Source organism: Oncorhynchus gorbuscha, linkage group LG22 (assembly GCF_021184085.1).
Source record: "Oncorhynchus gorbuscha isolate QuinsamMale2020 ecotype Even-year linkage group LG22, OgorEven_v1.0, whole genome shotgun sequence".
Lineage (NCBI taxonomy): Eukaryota > Metazoa > Chordata > Actinopteri > Salmoniformes > Salmonidae > Oncorhynchus > Oncorhynchus gorbuscha.
The window spans coordinates 37,910,478-37,928,566 of record NC_060194.1 but is presented as its reverse complement, the minus strand read 5'-3'; the positions used below and the strand labels follow the sequence as shown (position 1 = coordinate 37,928,566).

Below are 18,089 nucleotides of genomic sequence, written 5' to 3'. Positions count from 1 at the left end.
GCGCCGCTTCCTGTGTGAGGCAGGGTCGTACTCTGCGGATGTTGTAGAGCATGAACCTACAGGAACGGGCCACTGCCTTGATGTTAGTTGAGAACGACAGGGTGTTGTCCAGGATCACGCCAAGGTTCTTAGCGCTCTGGGAGGAGGACACAATGGAGTTGTCAACCGTGATGGCGAGATCATGGAACGGGCAGTCCTTCCCCGGGAGGAAGAGCAGCGCCGTCTTGCCGAAGTTCAGCTTGAGGTGGTGATCCGTCATCCACACTGATATGTCTGCCAGACATGCAGAGATGCGATTCGCCACCTGGTCAATTTAAAGAAAGAGTTTGTGACAAAACCACTAGTAGAATAAAAAATGCGATGGAAACATATTGAACTTTAGATTTGTATTCAGAACGTGAAAATGTATGCACAAAAAAAATTACCACTGACTTTTATCCGCAAAAAGTCAATTTGGTGGTAACGCCACTGGTGGGAAAATGCGCATGTTTTCTTTATGCGGATTCTAGAGTATTCGCATAAATCTATCGCCAATTGGATGGAAACCTAGCTAATGAGACAAAAGAAAGATTGCATAGTTAAACAAACCATCACTATTTTTAACAATTTCTACTCAATTTGACAAACATACCGATGCTAAGTTTAACAGAATGATGGCAAAAACAGCAAAAACGTTCATACTGTTACCAAACTTTTGTGGATAATTGTATGTTATATCTTTGCAATCATTGGCTTATTTGACAGCCCACATTAAGGCAAAAAAAACAAGTCTCATCTCTTACCATGGAAATGCCCATATATACTGAACCAAAATAAAGTGTTTATTACATGAGATGAAATAAGATGCCAGAAATGTTCCAAATGCAACATTTCCCCAAAATTTGGGCCACACATTTGTTTACATCACAGTTATTGAGCATTTCTCCTTTGCCAAGATAATCCATCCACTTTACAGGTGTGGCATATCAAGATGCTGATTAAACAGCAGGACCATTACATAGGTGCACCTAGTGCTGGGGCCAATAAAAGGCCACTCTAAAATGTGCAATTTTGTCACAACACAATGCCACAGATGAGGGAGCGCGCAATTGGTATCTGACTGCAGGAATGACCACCAGAGCTGTTGCCAGAGAATTGCATGTTAATTTCTCTACCAAAAACTGCCTCTAACATTGTTTTAGAAAATTTGGCAGAACGTCCAACCAGCCTCACAATGGCAGACCACACCATCCCATCCACGTCCAACTTTTTCACCTGCGGGATTGTCTGAGGCGGTGCTGAGGAGTATTTTTGTCAAATAAAGCCCTTTGTGGGAAAAAACAAATTCTGATTGGCTGGGCCTGGCTCCTCGGTGGGTGGGCTTATGCTCTCCCAGGCCGCCAAATGGTTGTGTACTTGCCCAGTCATGAGAAATCCATAGATTAGGACATAATTTATTTGAATTTACTGATTTCCTTATATGAACTGTAACATAGTAAAATCTTAAATTGTTTTATATTTTTGTTCAGTATAGAAAACTATTTAGACTGTTCTGTGTTTTGGCATTGAACAGGGCTCTCCTGGAGAGCTACCCTGTAGGTTTTCACGACAACCCCAGTTTCAACAAACCAGGCTCAGTTTATTAAGCAGCTAATTGTTATACTCAGGTGCATTGAAAACCTACAGTAGGGTAGCACTCCAGGAACAGGGTTGGAGTGGCTTAGCATAGAATGATCGTTCTACACAACCTTGACCACTGCTTTCAATGATTCCAGGAATAAGACAATGCCTTCACATAACAAACCTGACAAGATTTACAGATCCTATATCCACATTTATGTGGTAAGAGTAGGTTTTAATATCCACAAATAAGTCAATATAATTTGGGGGGTACAACTGTTTATTAGAAACGAATACGTTGCGAAATCAGGAACCCATGTTTTATCATAGCCATGTAAACACGACATTTAGCGGCAGAGCTAAAGCTTGTGTCTGATGTCATGCCTAAACTGCTGTTTAGCCGTAATCAGGATATTTTAGACAAACCTTTACTTTGAGGTACATTCTTCATTCTCGATTCAGAAGGTTCCAGTCTTATAAACTAATTTGTCCAGTTGCAGATGGAACACCAGAAAACCACGAATATTCAGAAAAATATTAAATCCACTGTTTGTATCTAATGAGAAATGCCTCTTGCATGTGTATAGAACATTGTTTTGGCCGCACTGTGTGATGCGCTGTTGTCTACTTCTACGCGTTGCTGCACCGTGTCGCATAGAAAAGAGTAGTCCCTGCAATATGTTGGGAAAGGCGAGGGAACTCCTCACTCGGTGCAAAAAGTGGATTTAATATCTTTCTGAATAGTCTCATTTTTGGAGTACCACCTGCAAATGGACAAGGACGTTTATAAGAGACACGTTTCTTCCGTATTAAGAAATTAGAAACAATCGCCAGGTAAAAGGTTTGTAGAAAAAGTACTGCCAGTGATTTTCAATACCTACACTGTAATGGGTAAGGAAGGACGGAGTACATCATTTCATATCCTGCTACAAACTGTTGCTAGTATCAATAGTTTGAAGGCTAGGCTGGCTTTTTGTCAACCAGGACCACTTCTCCACTGGAGACCACAGCAGTTTGCCTAGTCTTCATCCAAGCAACATCTCTTCCTGTAAATCACAACGGAAACGGTTAAGAACAGAACCTGGGTCATATTCACAACCACAAAGCATCTGAGCCTAGGATTGTTGATTTAGGATCAGCTGTCTTTTAAATCATGCTAATGATTAAGGTTATGGACAGGAAGAATCTGATCCTAGATCAGCACTCGTACTCCGAGACACTTTAAATATGGGCTATAGTGTCCAAACAAGGCCTTTGTAAAGGGAGAATACTACCCACTTTGTTTGATGCATTTTGGTTCACAGGAGTCCCATGGAGTAGGGTAGCACAAAGATGCACTACAGTGGATGAAAATCTGGCAAGAGTACAGCATAAAATCAGTTGGTGAAAAGCCAATGGCACATCAAGTTGTGTGTATTATATCAAATAGGTATGAATAAAGGTAGCCAATTACTGTATCTTTGCGGGGAGCCAGAGTGTGATCCACAAAGGTAAACATCTTGAGGATGAAGCGTTTGTAGTGGCTGGGGTACAGAAGGCCAGAGGAGAGTTCCACAGGGACCATGGTGGTCTGGTAATTATCATTCTGTTCGGAACATCTGGAGAAAGAGAGAGGAGTAGTAGAAACTTCATGTTGCCAAGCCTCAATTCCAAATACACTAAACAAAAATATAAATGCATTATACAACAATTTCAAAGATTGAACTGAGTTAGTTCATAAAGGGAAGTCAGTCAATTGAAATAAATTCATTAGGCCCTAATCTACGGATTACACATAACTGGGAATACAGATATGCATATGTTTGTCACAAGATACCTTAAAGGTAGGGTGTGGATCAGAGAACCAGTCAGTATCTGGTGTGACCACCATTTGCTTCATGCAGCGCAACATATCTCCTTCGCAGAGAGTTGATCAGGCTGTTGATTGTGGAATGTTGTCCCACTACTTTTCACAGGCTGCTATATGCAGTATATTTTCCGGAACTGGAACACCCTGTCATACACGTCAATCCAGAGCATCCCAAACATGCTCAATGGGTGATATGTCTGAGTATGCAGGCCATGGAAGAACTGGGACATTTTCAGCTTCCAGGAAATGTGTACAGATTCTTGCAATCTGGGGCTATGCATTATCATGCTGAAGCATGAAGTGATTATGATGGTCATGTCATGACGTTGCCCTCTTTGGGTATAGCAAGCCCCATCCCCCTCTCCCTGCCTCCGCCTTGCCTCCTTCAACTAGGCTGCTGTGGTCAGAGAGAGAGGTCGTACATTCCTGAGAAGACCCTGCCACATAGTATAAGAGGCAGAGTACATTTTCATAGAGCACAAAGGAATTTCTTCCACCTCAGAGAACTTGAGGTAAGAACAAATTTCATTTTCCGGAGAAAGTATAAAAGATTGGTGAAATCCAGCTACGAACTGGTCCGTTTGTTACAACTTGGGGAAGCTCATGGGAGACGGTGTGGCCACAGTACCATAATGCTGTTTATATAACAGCCTCAGATATGAGGTTTACATCTAATTGTTGTATAAGATGAATGAGTGAGTATGATACAGTTTGTGAAATTGTGTAATATGATTTTGGACTGTTGAATGAAGGAAAATACAATTCCCTTTTGACTTGAACTAAATCAGAGGACCGCCCCTGAGCCCAGTTAGGGTCAGGCATCCTGGGACAGCCCCTTTTCTGCAATTCCGAATAAAACCCAACTTTGGGAAATGATCACCAGACCATGTTTTTCTCCATTAGGAGAGGATAAAGGTTACGGGATCTTTTAACCATACCACGTGGTTAAACTCTGAGACTATCGATACCGACAGAATAAGAACAAGTCTTTGATATGAATTACTACTCTGCAGCTAGGAATTCGGTATCATTGAACACGAAGAACGACAATCGCCGAAAAATCCATTCTTATAATGAATGAATGTCACTCTGAACTATCCCCTCCAACCAAGACAGAGAGAAGACGAAACTCTCCAACAGAAACAAACTTTTCACCAGCGATCAAGACGACACACTGAGCGTAAATATATATGTTGATTGCAATTGTTCCCAAATTAGTGAGCGTTCATGTGCAAAGGATTATCATTTCTATTGTTATAATTATCAACTCTGTAGTGACTTCTTAGTCGACCCCCACTTCCCCTTTTGTCTAACAAGCCTCCATGCCTGTTTAGCCCACTAGGGCACATTCCCCTATCATTTCTTATAACCACATTTACCTTGTTTATTTCTTTATGCATTTCTGTGAATTACTTAGTTAGTAATAAATAAATTATTTAAGACAATTGATGTATGGATGACTCAGTGAAGACTGGGTTCGTGCAGATAACCAACAATTTACAACGTTTGGAATGAGACTAACGTGAGGTAAAGTAAATAATTAATTAATTTGAAGACTATTTGATCAGATAAAATATCTGAAAAGTTATTTTAGGAAATGATAACTTTGTAATCTGAATATTTTTCCTTGGTGCCCCGACTTCCTAGTTAATTACAGTTACATGATTAATCAGTTGATCGTGTAATACTAATTAGAGAATTTTTGATAAAAACTATAAGTCTTCAATTTAATGATAGTAAAAATACGACAGATGAATAGCACAAAAATGGGCCTCAGATACTCATCACGGTACTGTATGTCTGTGCATTCAAATTGCCATTGATAAAATGCAATTGTGTTTGTTGTCCGTAGCTCATGCCTGCCATAACCCCACTGCCACCATGGGGCACTCAGTTCACAACGTTGAATTCAGCAAACTGCTCGCCCACTCGATGCCATGCCATCTGCACGGTACAGTTGAAACCGGGATTCATCCGTGAAGAGCACACTTCTCCAGCGTGCCAGTGGCCATTGAAGGTGAGTACTTGTCCACTGCAATCGGTTACAACGTCGAACTGCAGGCAGGTCAAGACCCTGGAGAGGACGATGAGCATGTAGATGAGCTTCCCTGTGATGATTTCATCAGCTCTCCGGGTGACTGGTCTCAGACGATCCCGTAGATGAAGAAGCTGGATGTGGTTCCTGGGCTGGCATGGTTACACATGGTCTTCAATTGTGAGGCCGGTTGGACGAACTGACAAATTCTCTAAAACAACATTGGTGGTGGCTTATGGTAGAGAAATGAACATGAAATGCTCTGGTAACAGTTATGGTGGACATTCCTGCTGTCCGCTCCCTCAAAACCTAAGACATCTGTGGCATTGTGTTTTGTGACAAAACTGCACTTTAGTGTCCTTTTATTGTCCCCAGCACAAGGTGCACCTGTGTAATGATCATGCTTTTTAATCAGCTTCTTGTTATGCCACACTGGTCAGGTGCATGGACTATCTTGGCAAAGGAGAAATGCTCACTAACAGGGATGTAAACAAAAATTCTGCATATGGAAGATTTGAGATATTTTATTTCAGCTCATGAAATATGGGAGCAACACTTTACATGTTGCGTTCACATTTGTGTTTAGTGTACATAGTGGTAGATGATGCAATCTGAAGTCACATAATGACGAAATGTCAAACATATTGTTCAAAATACATATTTGAAAAAATGAGCAAGACAAGCAAAATCAAGTGGATTAGTACTGTAGTTACTCACTTTTCAATGAGGAGGTCCCACTGGGGCATGCTGACAAGGCTGGGGTCAGAGGTGGTCCAGCAGCGCTGCAGCAATAGGACCAGGTTGGGATCCTTCTTCTCCAGGATGCGCACCTCAACGTATACAGGTTGTCTCAGGACTTTAGTGAGAGGGTAGTCTTCCTCAGTGTAAAACGATGTGAAGGCACTGGACTCTGGAAGTCAGACAGGATTCAAGAAAAAAAAATGCATGTAAAAGTCAATTATAAAAAACACTTTGAAGTTCTACAAATTGACACAGAACAAGTCTGAAATGAAATAAACCTTACCATCTTTACATGTCTTGGTGTCACAAGTTCCTTTGGCCAGTCTGAGTTCCAATCTGAGCGGTCCCATAACAGCAACCGGAGCGGGTGCAGGAACACTGTTCACCTCAATAACCAGAGCCTTCACCGCAGTATTGGAGTACTTACACTGGAACAGCAGCCTAGAGAAGGAGACCATGGCAGTGACTGATACAGTAGGATCTTGAAGCATATCAACACTTTGTGGGCTAAATCTGGATGCAGGAAACTAGCTCATGGGAATCAATAAAATTCAATCTTACAGAGAGAAGACTCACTCAAATTGGCTGTCTCTGGTGATGGCGCCTTGGGGTACGACCCCCACTTCATAGGAAGACACCATCCTGTTCTCATAAACCATATAACCATTTTCCTCCTGCAGGGGAGAGTCCACTGTTAAAGGGCAACTCCACCACCTTTAAATCTCATTTTCAGGATCTCCAGGATAATACCGCACATTTCTAAGTTTGGTATCATCAAAAACTGAAAAACAGTGATTTTCAAACACTATGAGATTCGTGTTGATGTGAGAAGCAAGAAAATACCTTGGGCTCAGGGCTCTAAATGAACATTTTTCAAGATTCTTTTTCATTTTCCCAACATTAAAAATGTACGAATATCTGTCATTGAAATTACATAAGTCATTTTATATAAACACCATTGGTCAATCTGTTAATGGTAAACTTAATCTATATGCAGATGATACTATTATGTATGCTTCTGCCTCTACTGTTGATCTGGCTGTGACAAAACTAAGCTATCCAGGAATCCTTTGCTGATTTAAAAACTTGAGCTTAATACTGACAAAATGAAATGCATGTTATTTTCAAACTACATGTTTACTCATTAGATGGTTCTCCAATCGAACGCCTTCCCGCATATAAATACTTAGGCGTTTGGATTGATATGAATTTGACATTTAAAAAATATATAGATGAGTTGTTTAAGAAGCTAAGATTTAAAGTTATTTTTCTACAAAAACAGATTGTGGCTTTCTCTCAGCAAGTAGGAAGCAGATTATTCAGTCAACCTTTTATCTGTTGATTATGGTGATATTATTTATCAAATTGCAGCTGCTACTACTCTTAAACCTTTGGATACCGTCTACCATAGAGCCCTTCGTTATGTTACAGGTGACAGTTTTGATACTCATCACTGCATCCCATTTCAAAAGGTTGGCTGAACTTCGCTAAAGACCCATAGATCTCTACATTAGTCACTTTTTGTTTACAAGACCCAACTTCATAAATTTACCTCTTATCCATCTTTTTTTGCTGTTGAAGTATAGACACCTGAGTTGCCTAACCCGTTCACAGGATTGGTTAACTCTTGAGGTTCCTAGGGTCTCCACCAAGCTAGGTAAACCCGTTCACAGGGTTGGTTAACTCTGGAGGTTCCTAGGGTCTCCACCAAGCTAGGTAAACCCGTTCACAGGGTTGGTTAACTATGGAGATCCCTAGGGTCTCCACCAAGCTAGGTAAACCCGTTCACAGGGTTGGTTAACTCTTGAGGTTCCTAGGGTCTCCACCAAGCTAGGCAAACCCGTTTACAGGGTTGGTTAACTCTGGAGGTTCCTAGGGTCTCCACCAAGCTAGGTAAACCCGTTCACAGGGTTGGTTAACTATGGAGGTCCCTAGGGTCTCCACCAAGCTAGGTAAACCCATTCACAGGGTTGGTTAACTCTTGAGGTTCCTAGGGTCTCCACCAAGCTAGGTAAACCCATTCACAGGGTTGGTTAACTCTTGAGGTTCCTAGGGTCTCCACCAAGCTAGGTAAACCCGTTCACAGGGTTGGTTAACTCTTGAGGTTCCTAGGGTCTCCACCAAGCTAGGTAAACCCGTTCACAGGGTTGGTTAACTCTTGAGGTTCCTAGGGTCTCCACCAAGCTAGGTAACCCCGTTCACAGGGTTGGTTAACTCTTGAGGTTCCTAGGGTCTCCACCAAGCTAGGTAAACCCGTTCACAGGGTTGGTTAACTCTTGAGGTTCCTAGGGTCTCCACCAAGCTAGGTAAACCCGTTCACAGGGTTGGTTAACTCTTGAGGTTCCTAGGGTCTCCACCAAGCTAGGTAAACCCGTTCACAGGGTTGGTTAACTCTGGAGGTTCCTAGGGTCTCCACCAAGCTAGGTAAACCCGTTCACAGGGTTGGTTAACTCTGGAGGTTCCTTGGTAAATCTGCTTTTAGTTTTCATTCACAAAATTCAAAATTTGTTTAATCTTGTTGTGCTGGTGCCGTTCAATTGAATGTATTGATTGAGGTCATATTTGTGGATGAATGTAACTGTTTTTCTAGGTGATTTGAGAAGTATATTTGTGCTTCCCATGACAGTGTTTTTTTATTATAATAACATTTCTATATATATACACACACACACACACACACACACACACACACACACACACACACACACACACACACACACACACACACACACACACACACACACACACACAGTTGATGTCGGATGTTTACATACACTTATGTTGGAGTCAGAAGTTTACATACACTAAGTTGACTGTGCCTTTAAACAGCTTGGAAAATTCCTGAAAATGATGTCATGGCGTTAGAAGCTTCTGATAGGCTAATTGACCTCATTTGAGTCAATTTGAGGTGTACCTGTGTATATATTTCAAGGCCTACCTTCAAACTCAGTGCATCTTTGCTTCACATCATAGAAAAATCAAAAGAAATCAGCCAAGACCTCAGAAAAAAATTGTAGACCTCCACAAGTCTGGTACACCCTTGGGAGCAATTTCCAACACCTGAAGGTACCACATTCATCTGTACAAACAATAGTATGCAAGTATAAACACCATGGGACCACGCAGCCGTCATACCACTCAGGAAGGAGACTCTGTCTCATAGAGATGAACGTACTTTGGTGTGAAAAGTGCAAATCAAATCCCAGAACAACAGCAAAGGACCTTGTGAAGATGCTGGAGGAAACAGGTACAAAAGTATCTATATCCACAGTAAAACTAGTCCTATCAAGACATAACCTGAAAGGCCGCTCAGCAAGGAGCCACTGCTCCAAAACCATCACAAAAAATCCAGACTACTGTTTGCAACTGCACATGGGGACAAAGATCGTACATTTGAGAAATATCCTCTGGTCTGATGAAACAAATATAGAACTGTTTGGCCATAATGACCATTGTTATGTTTGGAGGAAAAAGGGGGAGGCTTGCAAGCCGAAGAACACCATCCCAACTGTGACGCACAGGGGTGGCAGCATCATGTTGTGGGGGTGCTTTGCTGTAGGAGGAACTGGTGCACTTCACAAAATAGATGGCATCATGAGGGAGGAAAATGATATGGATATATTGAAGCAACATCAGTTAGGAAGTTAAAGCTTGGTCGCAAATGGGTCTTCCTAATGGACAATGATCCCAAGCATACTTCCAAATTTCTGGCAAAATGTCTTAAGGACAACAAAGTCAAGGTATTGGAGTGGCCATCACAAAGCCCTGACCTCAATCCCATACAAATGTTTGGATATACTGGTAAAGTTACTAGGGTGTTAGTGTAACGGATGTGAAACGGCTAGTTTAGTTAGCGGTGTGCGCTAAATAGCGTTTCAATCGGTTACGTTACTTGCTCTGAGACCTTGAAGTAGTGTTTCCCCTTGCTCTGCAAGAGCTGCGGCTTTTGTGGAGCGATGGGTAACGATGCTTCGAGGGTGACTGTTGTCGTTGTGTGCAGAAGGTCCCTGGTTCGCGCCCGGGTATGGGCGAGGGGACGGTTTAAAATTATACTGTTACATTAGCTAGCTAGCCAATGATGGAGCAATGTGTCCCCAAATGTTTGGATATACTGGTAAAGTTACTAGGGTGTTAGCTAGCTAGCCAATGATGGAACAATGTGTAAACAAATGTTTGGATATACTGGTAAAGTTACTAGGGTGTTAGCTAGCTAGCCAATGATGGAACAATGTGTCCCCAAATGTTTGGATATACTGGTAAAGTTACTAGGGTGTTAGCTAGCTAGCTAGCCAATGATGGAACAATGTGTAAACAAATGTTTAACAACGCGCGAGTAGTTTTAGAACAGCCCAGGGCACATTATATACAGTATTGTATAGATCTCTTATTGCTCAAATAAACAGCAAACCTGGTAAAGCAACACCTCGCGGCACAACGCTTCTCCCCTATGTGACCTAGATAGTTTGTATGCATTGATATGTAGGCTACGTGTGCCTTTTTTTATGTATGTAGTTCTGTCCTTGAGCTGTTCTTGTCTAGTTCTGTGTTATGTTTCATGTTTTGTGTTGGACCCCAGGAAGAGTAGCTGCTGCTTTTGCAACAGCTGATGGGATCCTAATTAAAATACAAAATGACATGGTTTATGAATATAAATTGCAGTCCCGGCGATCCGCTCTAGCCCTGATTGGGCTAGATGCAAGCCATTTTCGCTGTGGTAATGATGCAACCATGACTCTATCGAATCTGCATTTGGAAATAAAGGTGCAGCGAAGCCTTATCATTACAACAATTATTATTTGGGAGATTAGAGCCCTGCTTGGGCTAGAAACTTGTTGCAGGTTTTGAATATCACAGTTTTTCCTTTTAATTCTACCCTGTGACGTCGCAGAAGCACTTTTAAAGGCTCCCTCTTTTTAACCACAGATCATAGAAACGTGCTGTTTTCACATATATAGACACTGGTTTGGTGCTGGAGATGAGAATGAAGTTGAAAAGTGGCGGAATTTTGCCTTTAAACGTCCAACAATACAACCATTTTTATCTCTAACAAATCATTTCTGGGTAACAATGATGGGTTTAAATTAAAATGGTCAAAAATAAACTAAAATAACTTCTTAGCAAAGAGCAATTTCTCAAGCAAGAATTTTGCTAGGACTGTCTGGGAGTGGGGAGGGGAAACTGAAAGCTGCGATTGGCAGAAAGGTTTGGAACTTTATTTCCTAATGGTCTGTTAACTAATTTACTACCAAAACTCCATCCCACCGAAACATTGACATTTCAGGCAGTCTTTTCAAACAGCTCTGACACTAAAAAGGGCATTATCATAATTTTCACAATATTATTCCAACCTCATAGTGTGGAAATGTATATAAAAAACAGGAATCCTGTTTTCTACTACGCTGGGCCTTTAATACTGAGCCAGTGTACCCAATTCATATTCTGTCTCTCACCTTCAGAGTGGTTCCACAGGCTGTGACAGGGAACTGGTATATGGCAAAGGCTGAAGTGATGCCAACAGGACTGCAGGGGCCATTGTTTCCCCCCAGCAGGATGATGGTATCAATGTCTATTTTGGGCCAAGTGGCATTCCTGGCCACCACCACCACAAACTGAGCATCCATGGTACACTGCACAGTCACTGGGGAAAGATACAGTTTTTATGTTTTGTTCAAATACAGAGCATTACAAGGAAGAAGATCTATCAGACACTCACCTGCCTTCCCATAGTAGCACTGCTGTCCATTGAAGCAGCAGTCGATAGCCTCACATTGAGCCAAAGTAATTTTAGAGGTTCCACATTGCACTCTATCGTTAGACTCAACTTGGCATCTCGGATTTAGAGTTTTAGTTACTGCTGGCCACTGGGGAGCTTGTTTATGTGGACCTTGTGGCTCTGGCCCCTGGAGAGTCTGCAGCTGTGGCCCCTGGGGCACCGATCTCTGGGGAGTCTGTAGCTGTGGCCGCTGAGGAGCCTGGGGAGCCTGCAGCTGTGTCCCCTGGGGCTCTGGTCCCTGGGGAGCCTGCAGCTGTGGCACCTGGGGCGCTGGTCTCTGGGGAGTCTGCAGCTGTGGCCCCTGGGGTGCCGGTGCCTGGGGAGTCTGTAGCTGTGGCCCCTGGGGAGCCTGAAGCTGTGGCCCCTGTGTCTCTGGTCCCTGGGGTGTCAGCAGCTGTTGCCCCTGGGGCTCTGGTCTCTGGGGAGTCTGTAGCTGTGGCGCCTGGGGAGTCTGTAGCTGTGGCCACTGGGGAGTCTGTAGCTGTGGTCTCTGGGGCTGTGGCCACTGGGGCTCTGGTCTCTGGGTGGTTTGCTGCTGTGGCCCCTGGAGCTCTGGTCTCTGGGTAGTTTGGTGCTGGGTCTCTGGTCTCTGGGTGGTTTGCTGCTGTGGCGCCTGTGGCACCGGACTCTGGGGAGTCAGCAGCTGTGGCCCCTTGGTCTCTATTCTCTGGGGAGTCTGCAGCTGTGGCCCCTGGGGCACCGATCTCTGGGGAGTCTGTAGCTGTGACCCCTGAGGAACCTGGGGAGCCTGCAGCTGTGTCCCTTGGGGCTCTGGTCCCTGGGGAGCCTGCAGCTGTGGCCCCTGGGGCGCTGGTCTCTGGGAAGTCTGCAGTTGTGGCCCCTGGGGTGCTGGTTCCTGGGGAGTCTGGAGCTGTGGCCCCTGGGGAGCCTGCAGCTGTGGCCCCTGGGGCTCTGGTCCCTGGGGAGCCTGCAGCTGTGGCCCCTGGGATGCTGGTCTCTGGGGAGTCTGCAGCTGTGGCCCCTGGGGTGCCGGTGCCTGGGGAGTCTGTAGCTGTGGCCCCTGGGGAGCCTGCAGCTGTGGCCCCTGTGTCTCTGGTCCCTGGGGTGTCAGCAGCTGTGGCCCCTGGGGCTCTGGTCTCTGGGGAGTTTGCAGCTGTGGCCCCTGCAGCTGTAGCCCCTGGAGCTCTGGTCTCTGGGGAGTCTGCAGCTGTGGCCCCTGGGGCTCTGGTCTCTGGGTGGTTTGCTGCTGTGGCCCCTGGAGCTCTGGTCTCTGGGTAGTTTGGTGCTGGGTCTCTGGTCTCTGGGTGGTTTGCTGCTGTGGCGCCTGTGGCACCGGACTCTGGGGAGTCAGCAGCTGTGGCCCCTTGGTCTCTATTCTCTGGGGAGTCTGCAGCTGTGGCCCCTGGGGCACCGATCTCTGGGGAGTCTGTAGCTGTGACCCCTGAGGAACCTGGGGAGCCTGCAGCTGTGTCCCTTGGGGCTCTGGTCCCTGGGGAGCCTGCAGCTGTGGCCCCTGGGGCGCTGGTCTCTGGGAAGTCTGCAGTTGTGGCCCCTGGGGTGCTGGTTCCTGGGGAGTCTGTAGCTGTGGCCCCTGGGGGGCCTGCAGCTGTGGCCCCTGGGGCTCTGGTCCCTGGGGAGCCTGCAGCTGTGGCCCCTGGGATGCTGGTCTCTGGGGAGTCTGCAGCTGTGGCCCCTGGGGTGCCGGTGCCTGGGGAGTCTGTAGCTGTGGCCCCTGGGGAGCCTGCAGCTGTGGCCCCTGTGTCTCTGGTCCCTGGGGTGTCAGCAGCTGTGGCCCCTGGGGCTCTGGTCTCTGGGGAGTTTGCAGCTGTGGCCCCTGCAGCTGTAGCCCCTGGAGCTCTGGTCTCTGGGGAGTCTGCAGCTGTGGCCCCTGGGGCTCTGGTCTCTGGGGAGTCTGCAGCTGTGGCCACTGGGGAGTCTGCAGCTGTGGCCACTGGGGAGTCTGCAGCTGTGTCCATGGGGCTCTGGTCTCTGGGGAGTCTGTAGCTGTGGCCCCTGGGGCTCTGGTCTCTGGGGATTCTGCAGCTGTGGCCACTGAGGAGTCTGCAGCTGTGGTTCATGGGGCTGTGGCCACTGGGGCGCGGGTCTCTGGGGAGTTTGCTGCTGTGGCCCCTTGGACTCTGGTCTCTGAGGAGTCTGCTGTTGTGGCCTCTGGGGCTCTGGCCTCTGGGGAGATTGCTGATGTGGCCCCTGGGGCTCTGGCCTCTGGGGAGTTTGCTGATGTGGCCCCTGGGGAGTCTGCAGCTGTGGCCCCTGGGACTCTGGCCTCTGGGGAGTCCGCTGTTGTGGTTTCTGGGGAATTTGCTGCTGTGGCCACTGGGGCTCTGGCCATTGGGGCTGCTTAGGCTTAACTTGAGGTTGGGGGTTGTTGGTTGGAGGAAACCACCAGTTGGGCTGTGCATCAGCATAACATGCAATCACTACCAACATAAAAAACCTATAGGAACACCACCTCACTGCCATACTTGCTCAATAAGATATAAGCTAAGTATCTTTCTTCAATAAGACATATATCTGCAATACTGTCCTTTACAGCCTGTTCTGCCTAATGCAGATATATATACCTGATTGCGTATAATAAAATGCTAGAAACTGACCCTGTAATCAAAATCAATCCCTTTCTAACCCTGTGCAATTAAATAGTCAGCACCTTATTGGTTAGACTAGAGTCACTGGCCATATCCTGAAATAACCACTAATAGTCCCAGTGGATATAAGAATACAATTCCAGTTGCAAAAATTGATCGCAACAAGGGAACAAAAATCAGCTTCAAAGCAGAAAAATTGTTCAAGCTCCATTAGGAAGAACACAGCTTATATACCCTGAGCTATATGATGTAATACATCACTATGTGTGTACGTGTTCCTCTGTGTCCTCGGTCCTTATACTAGGACCTTCAGCGATTAGCTGACGTCAATTACTATTATCAAGGAACAAGAGACATGTAAAACCATTCCAAATATTCAGTCGACACCTTGAGTGTCTGTCTGGAGACTAGAGTTGATAAGTACTGTATGTGAATCATGTAGGTTACAGAGACTCTGAATATGTTATACATTGTCAGTCACATGCAATTTAAATATGAACATTAGTGATCTTACATTTCTCCATTACACTTCTTATGCCCTTCAGGTACATCTGAATGATTGGATAGGTATAAACAATGATTGCAGCCCTGTTAAGCTTTCACCATATTGCTTTAAACCTATCCAATACTTACATATTCCACAAGTGCTAGGGCTATGAATGTTCATTGATTGATTGATTTTATTTGAAAGTTAAAAATGCATATACACACATTTCACACAAAGTAAGTGACTTATTTCCATTGTGGTCCCTTAAACCTAGAACCTGCAGTTAGGCATTACCAAGGTAACGGATTTATGCTTTTGACTAAGATTTTTCTCTTTAAAATGGATGCCAAACAAAAAAAACATTAATTTCAAAGTTTAACAAACCATTACAACTCTACGCACAAGGACTACTTTGAATAACTTACACAGATCATTTCACAAAAACACATTTACTGGAAGAACTGTGCAGCTGCAAAGTTTGGCAACAGAACTATGGTAAAATCTCCCTCTGTTATTTATGCGACCCTGTTTTTCAAAATATCTGTTTCACAAGTTTGTACTGTACTGTAGATGACTGTGCTGTCCAAACTTGTGAAACATCGGCGTCTATGATTGGTTAAGATTTGATCTGGTCCGGCCCAATCAAATTTGGTCTCTTTTGGGGGGCAGAGCTCATTAGAATTAATAGCCAGTGTTTAGAATAATACCCACATGTGCAAAAGAAGGATAGTGCATATTTCTACCTTTGTGGACCTATTCAGGATACATCACCATGAAGAGAATGATATTCATATCCGTAATTATGCATTTCATTAGCTTATTGCAGTGCCAGAATAGGTGCAAAAAAGTTCCTTTCTCGGTCCTACATTTCAGGCAATTTGGTGAAGTGTCCGGGAATGTACAGTTTAATTTAACAGGGGTATTTATGAATTTGTAGTTTAGTCTTCTTAATATTTGGACTAGTAAGTAGGTAGTACCAGATCTTCAGCCATACCTCCTTATCAAATTCTGTACCTAAATCGTTTTCCCACATCCTTTGAAAAGGGATGAAGGCGGATCATGCAATTATTATACTGGACAAAGATATAAACGCAACATGCAACAATTTCAATGATTTTACTGAGTTAAAGTTCATATAAGGAAATAAGTCCATTAGGATAAATAAATTAGGCCCTAATCTATGGACTTCACATGACTGGACAGGGGCGCAGCCATGAGTAGGCCCACCCACTTAGGAGCCATGCCCACCTACTTGGGAGCCAGGCCCAGCACAAGGTGCACCTGTGTAATGATCATGCTGTTTAATCAGCTTCTTGATATGCCACACCTGTCAGGTGGATGGATTAGCTTGACAAAGGAGAAATGCTCACTAACAGGGATGTAAACATTTGTGAGAAATATGCTTTTTGTGCTTTACATGTTGCATTTATATTCTTGTTCAGGATAGATGTTAGCAATTATTAATTTGATAAATATAGATGTGGTTAATTAATTCTTCAACTTCTTATAACTGAAATCTCAGCTTTCCTTCTTCAATAAACATAAAGATAACTTTTTTATTTGAAGATAGATTTTAGGTACCAGGGATGTTGTATTCAGTCCAGATTTTGAAAAATTACTTAATTGCATTCAATCCACTATGGAACAAGTCAACGAACCTCATAAGACCCAGCGAGAGCCACTTATAGAAGTTGACCTTTGAGAACACATTGGCAAGTCAGGGTTAAAAGCGATAGGAGGAAGAATGCCTGTTTGAAATACCCAATTGCTTTCTAGAGTCTGCCTATGCCATTCATTTGTTGTACATACTGTATTGAAGGTCTTCCTGTCATCACAAATGTGTTGAAACTGACTCACAAACAAAGAATTCTTCAGAGGTAAAGGATGACTCGAATTGTGCTTCATTCGGAAACCTATAGGGATTCCGGTCTGTCCAAAGTCTAGGACAACAAATTGCGAGTTTGGGCAGACACAGACCACCCATAGATTTAGGTTTGACCAGAGTAAAGTTGTCAAGTGTACTCTCTCTCCGGCCTTTAGGTCACCAGGCTGCTCATGATGGCGCACACCTGTCACCATCGTTAAGGGCACTTGCGCATCACCACTCACCTGGACTCCATCACTTCCCTGATTACCTTCCCTATATATGTCACTCACCTTGGTTCCTTCCCCAGGCCTTGTTGTTTCTGTATCATGTCTGTGCGTTGTCGATGGTTCTTAGTTTGTGTAATGTGTTGTTTTTTAAAAATGTAAATACTCACGCCCTGAACATGCTTCCTGACTCTCAGCGCACATCATTACAAGAGTACTTAATTCAGTTTGATTTTATTACGCCATATTAACCTTTTGTTGATTCTTATTTTTTTTTCAATGAATAAACAAAAAATGTAAGGTAAATAACAGGGCAACATAAGAAATAGTTTCTGAGAGTGTGGACCAACAAATCAGGTGTTTTTTAATTTAGCTTTTTAATTTAGCTAACGATGGGAGTGTCATTTTTTTTAAACAGTTTTTTTTTTTTTTTTTTTGAGTTGGGATAAGTTCTTCCCAGATATTTGAATCCATTTGGTTTCCAAGAGAATGGACAGACAGAACAGCTCCTCTGTTAGCGGGCTATCTAGCAAACAAGCATTTGATATGCTTTGTATACAGAGAATTAACTGAATTGGGATATGGTATCAACATATGTGGAATGGATTTCACTGGGTGTACGACATATAGTGAAATATCCTCTGCATAGCTTAAGTTCTTGTTCTGCAATAGTGGGACTTCTGATAATCTCGTTAGAACGTATGGATTCTGCCAGCGGTTCTACGACCATCAACAAGAGAAGGGTAGACAGAGGGCAGGCTTGCCGGGTCCCTTTACTCAGGCTGAATTCTTGAGACCTTAAAACAGGGGTGTCAAACTGTCTATGGAGGGCCTAGTGTCTGCAGGTTATTTTTCTTCCTTTCAATTAAGCCCTAGACAACCATGTGAGTGGAGTTTTTTCCTAATTAGTGACTTTAATTCATCCAAGTACAAGGGAGTAGCGGAAA

At 44.1% G+C, this 18,089-nt stretch overlaps 1 protein-coding gene across 1 annotated transcript; it reads right to left on the bottom strand.

Moving 5' to 3' along the window:
• Positions 1 to 1,833: 1,833 nt before the first annotated feature.
• LOC124009435 (basic proline-rich protein-like) lies at positions 1,834 to 14,378 on the bottom strand. Its single transcript, XM_046321248.1, has 9 exons — positions 14,180 to 14,378; positions 11,938 to 14,031; positions 11,675 to 11,862; positions 6,801 to 6,898; positions 6,508 to 6,665; positions 6,201 to 6,393; positions 3,053 to 3,197; positions 2,878 to 2,953; positions 1,834 to 2,645 (listed from the first exon to the last, which is right to left on the bottom strand). Exons 1-9 carry the CDS (start codon positions 14,376 to 14,378, stop codon positions 2,560 to 2,562), a joined length of 3,237 nt encoding a protein of 1,078 aa, XP_046177204.1. The 3' UTR covers positions 1,834 to 2,559.
• Positions 14,379 to 18,089: the final 3,711 nt, after the last annotated feature.

Bases quoted from the DNA above. Each gene is read 5' to 3' on its own strand.
- LOC124009435 (XM_046321248.1), bottom strand. From the start codon at position 14,378: ATGCACAGCCCAACTGGTGGTTTCCTCCAACCAACAACCCCCAACCTC. The intron at 6,666-6,800 runs GTGAGTCTTCTC...CTCCTTCTCTAG, and splicing joins ACCAGAGACAGCCAATTTGA to GCTGCTGTTCCAGTGTAAGT. The intron at 3,198-6,200 runs GTGAGTAACTAC...CTCTTTCTCCAG, and splicing joins TGGGACCTCCTCATTGAAAA to ATGTTCCGAACAGAATGATA.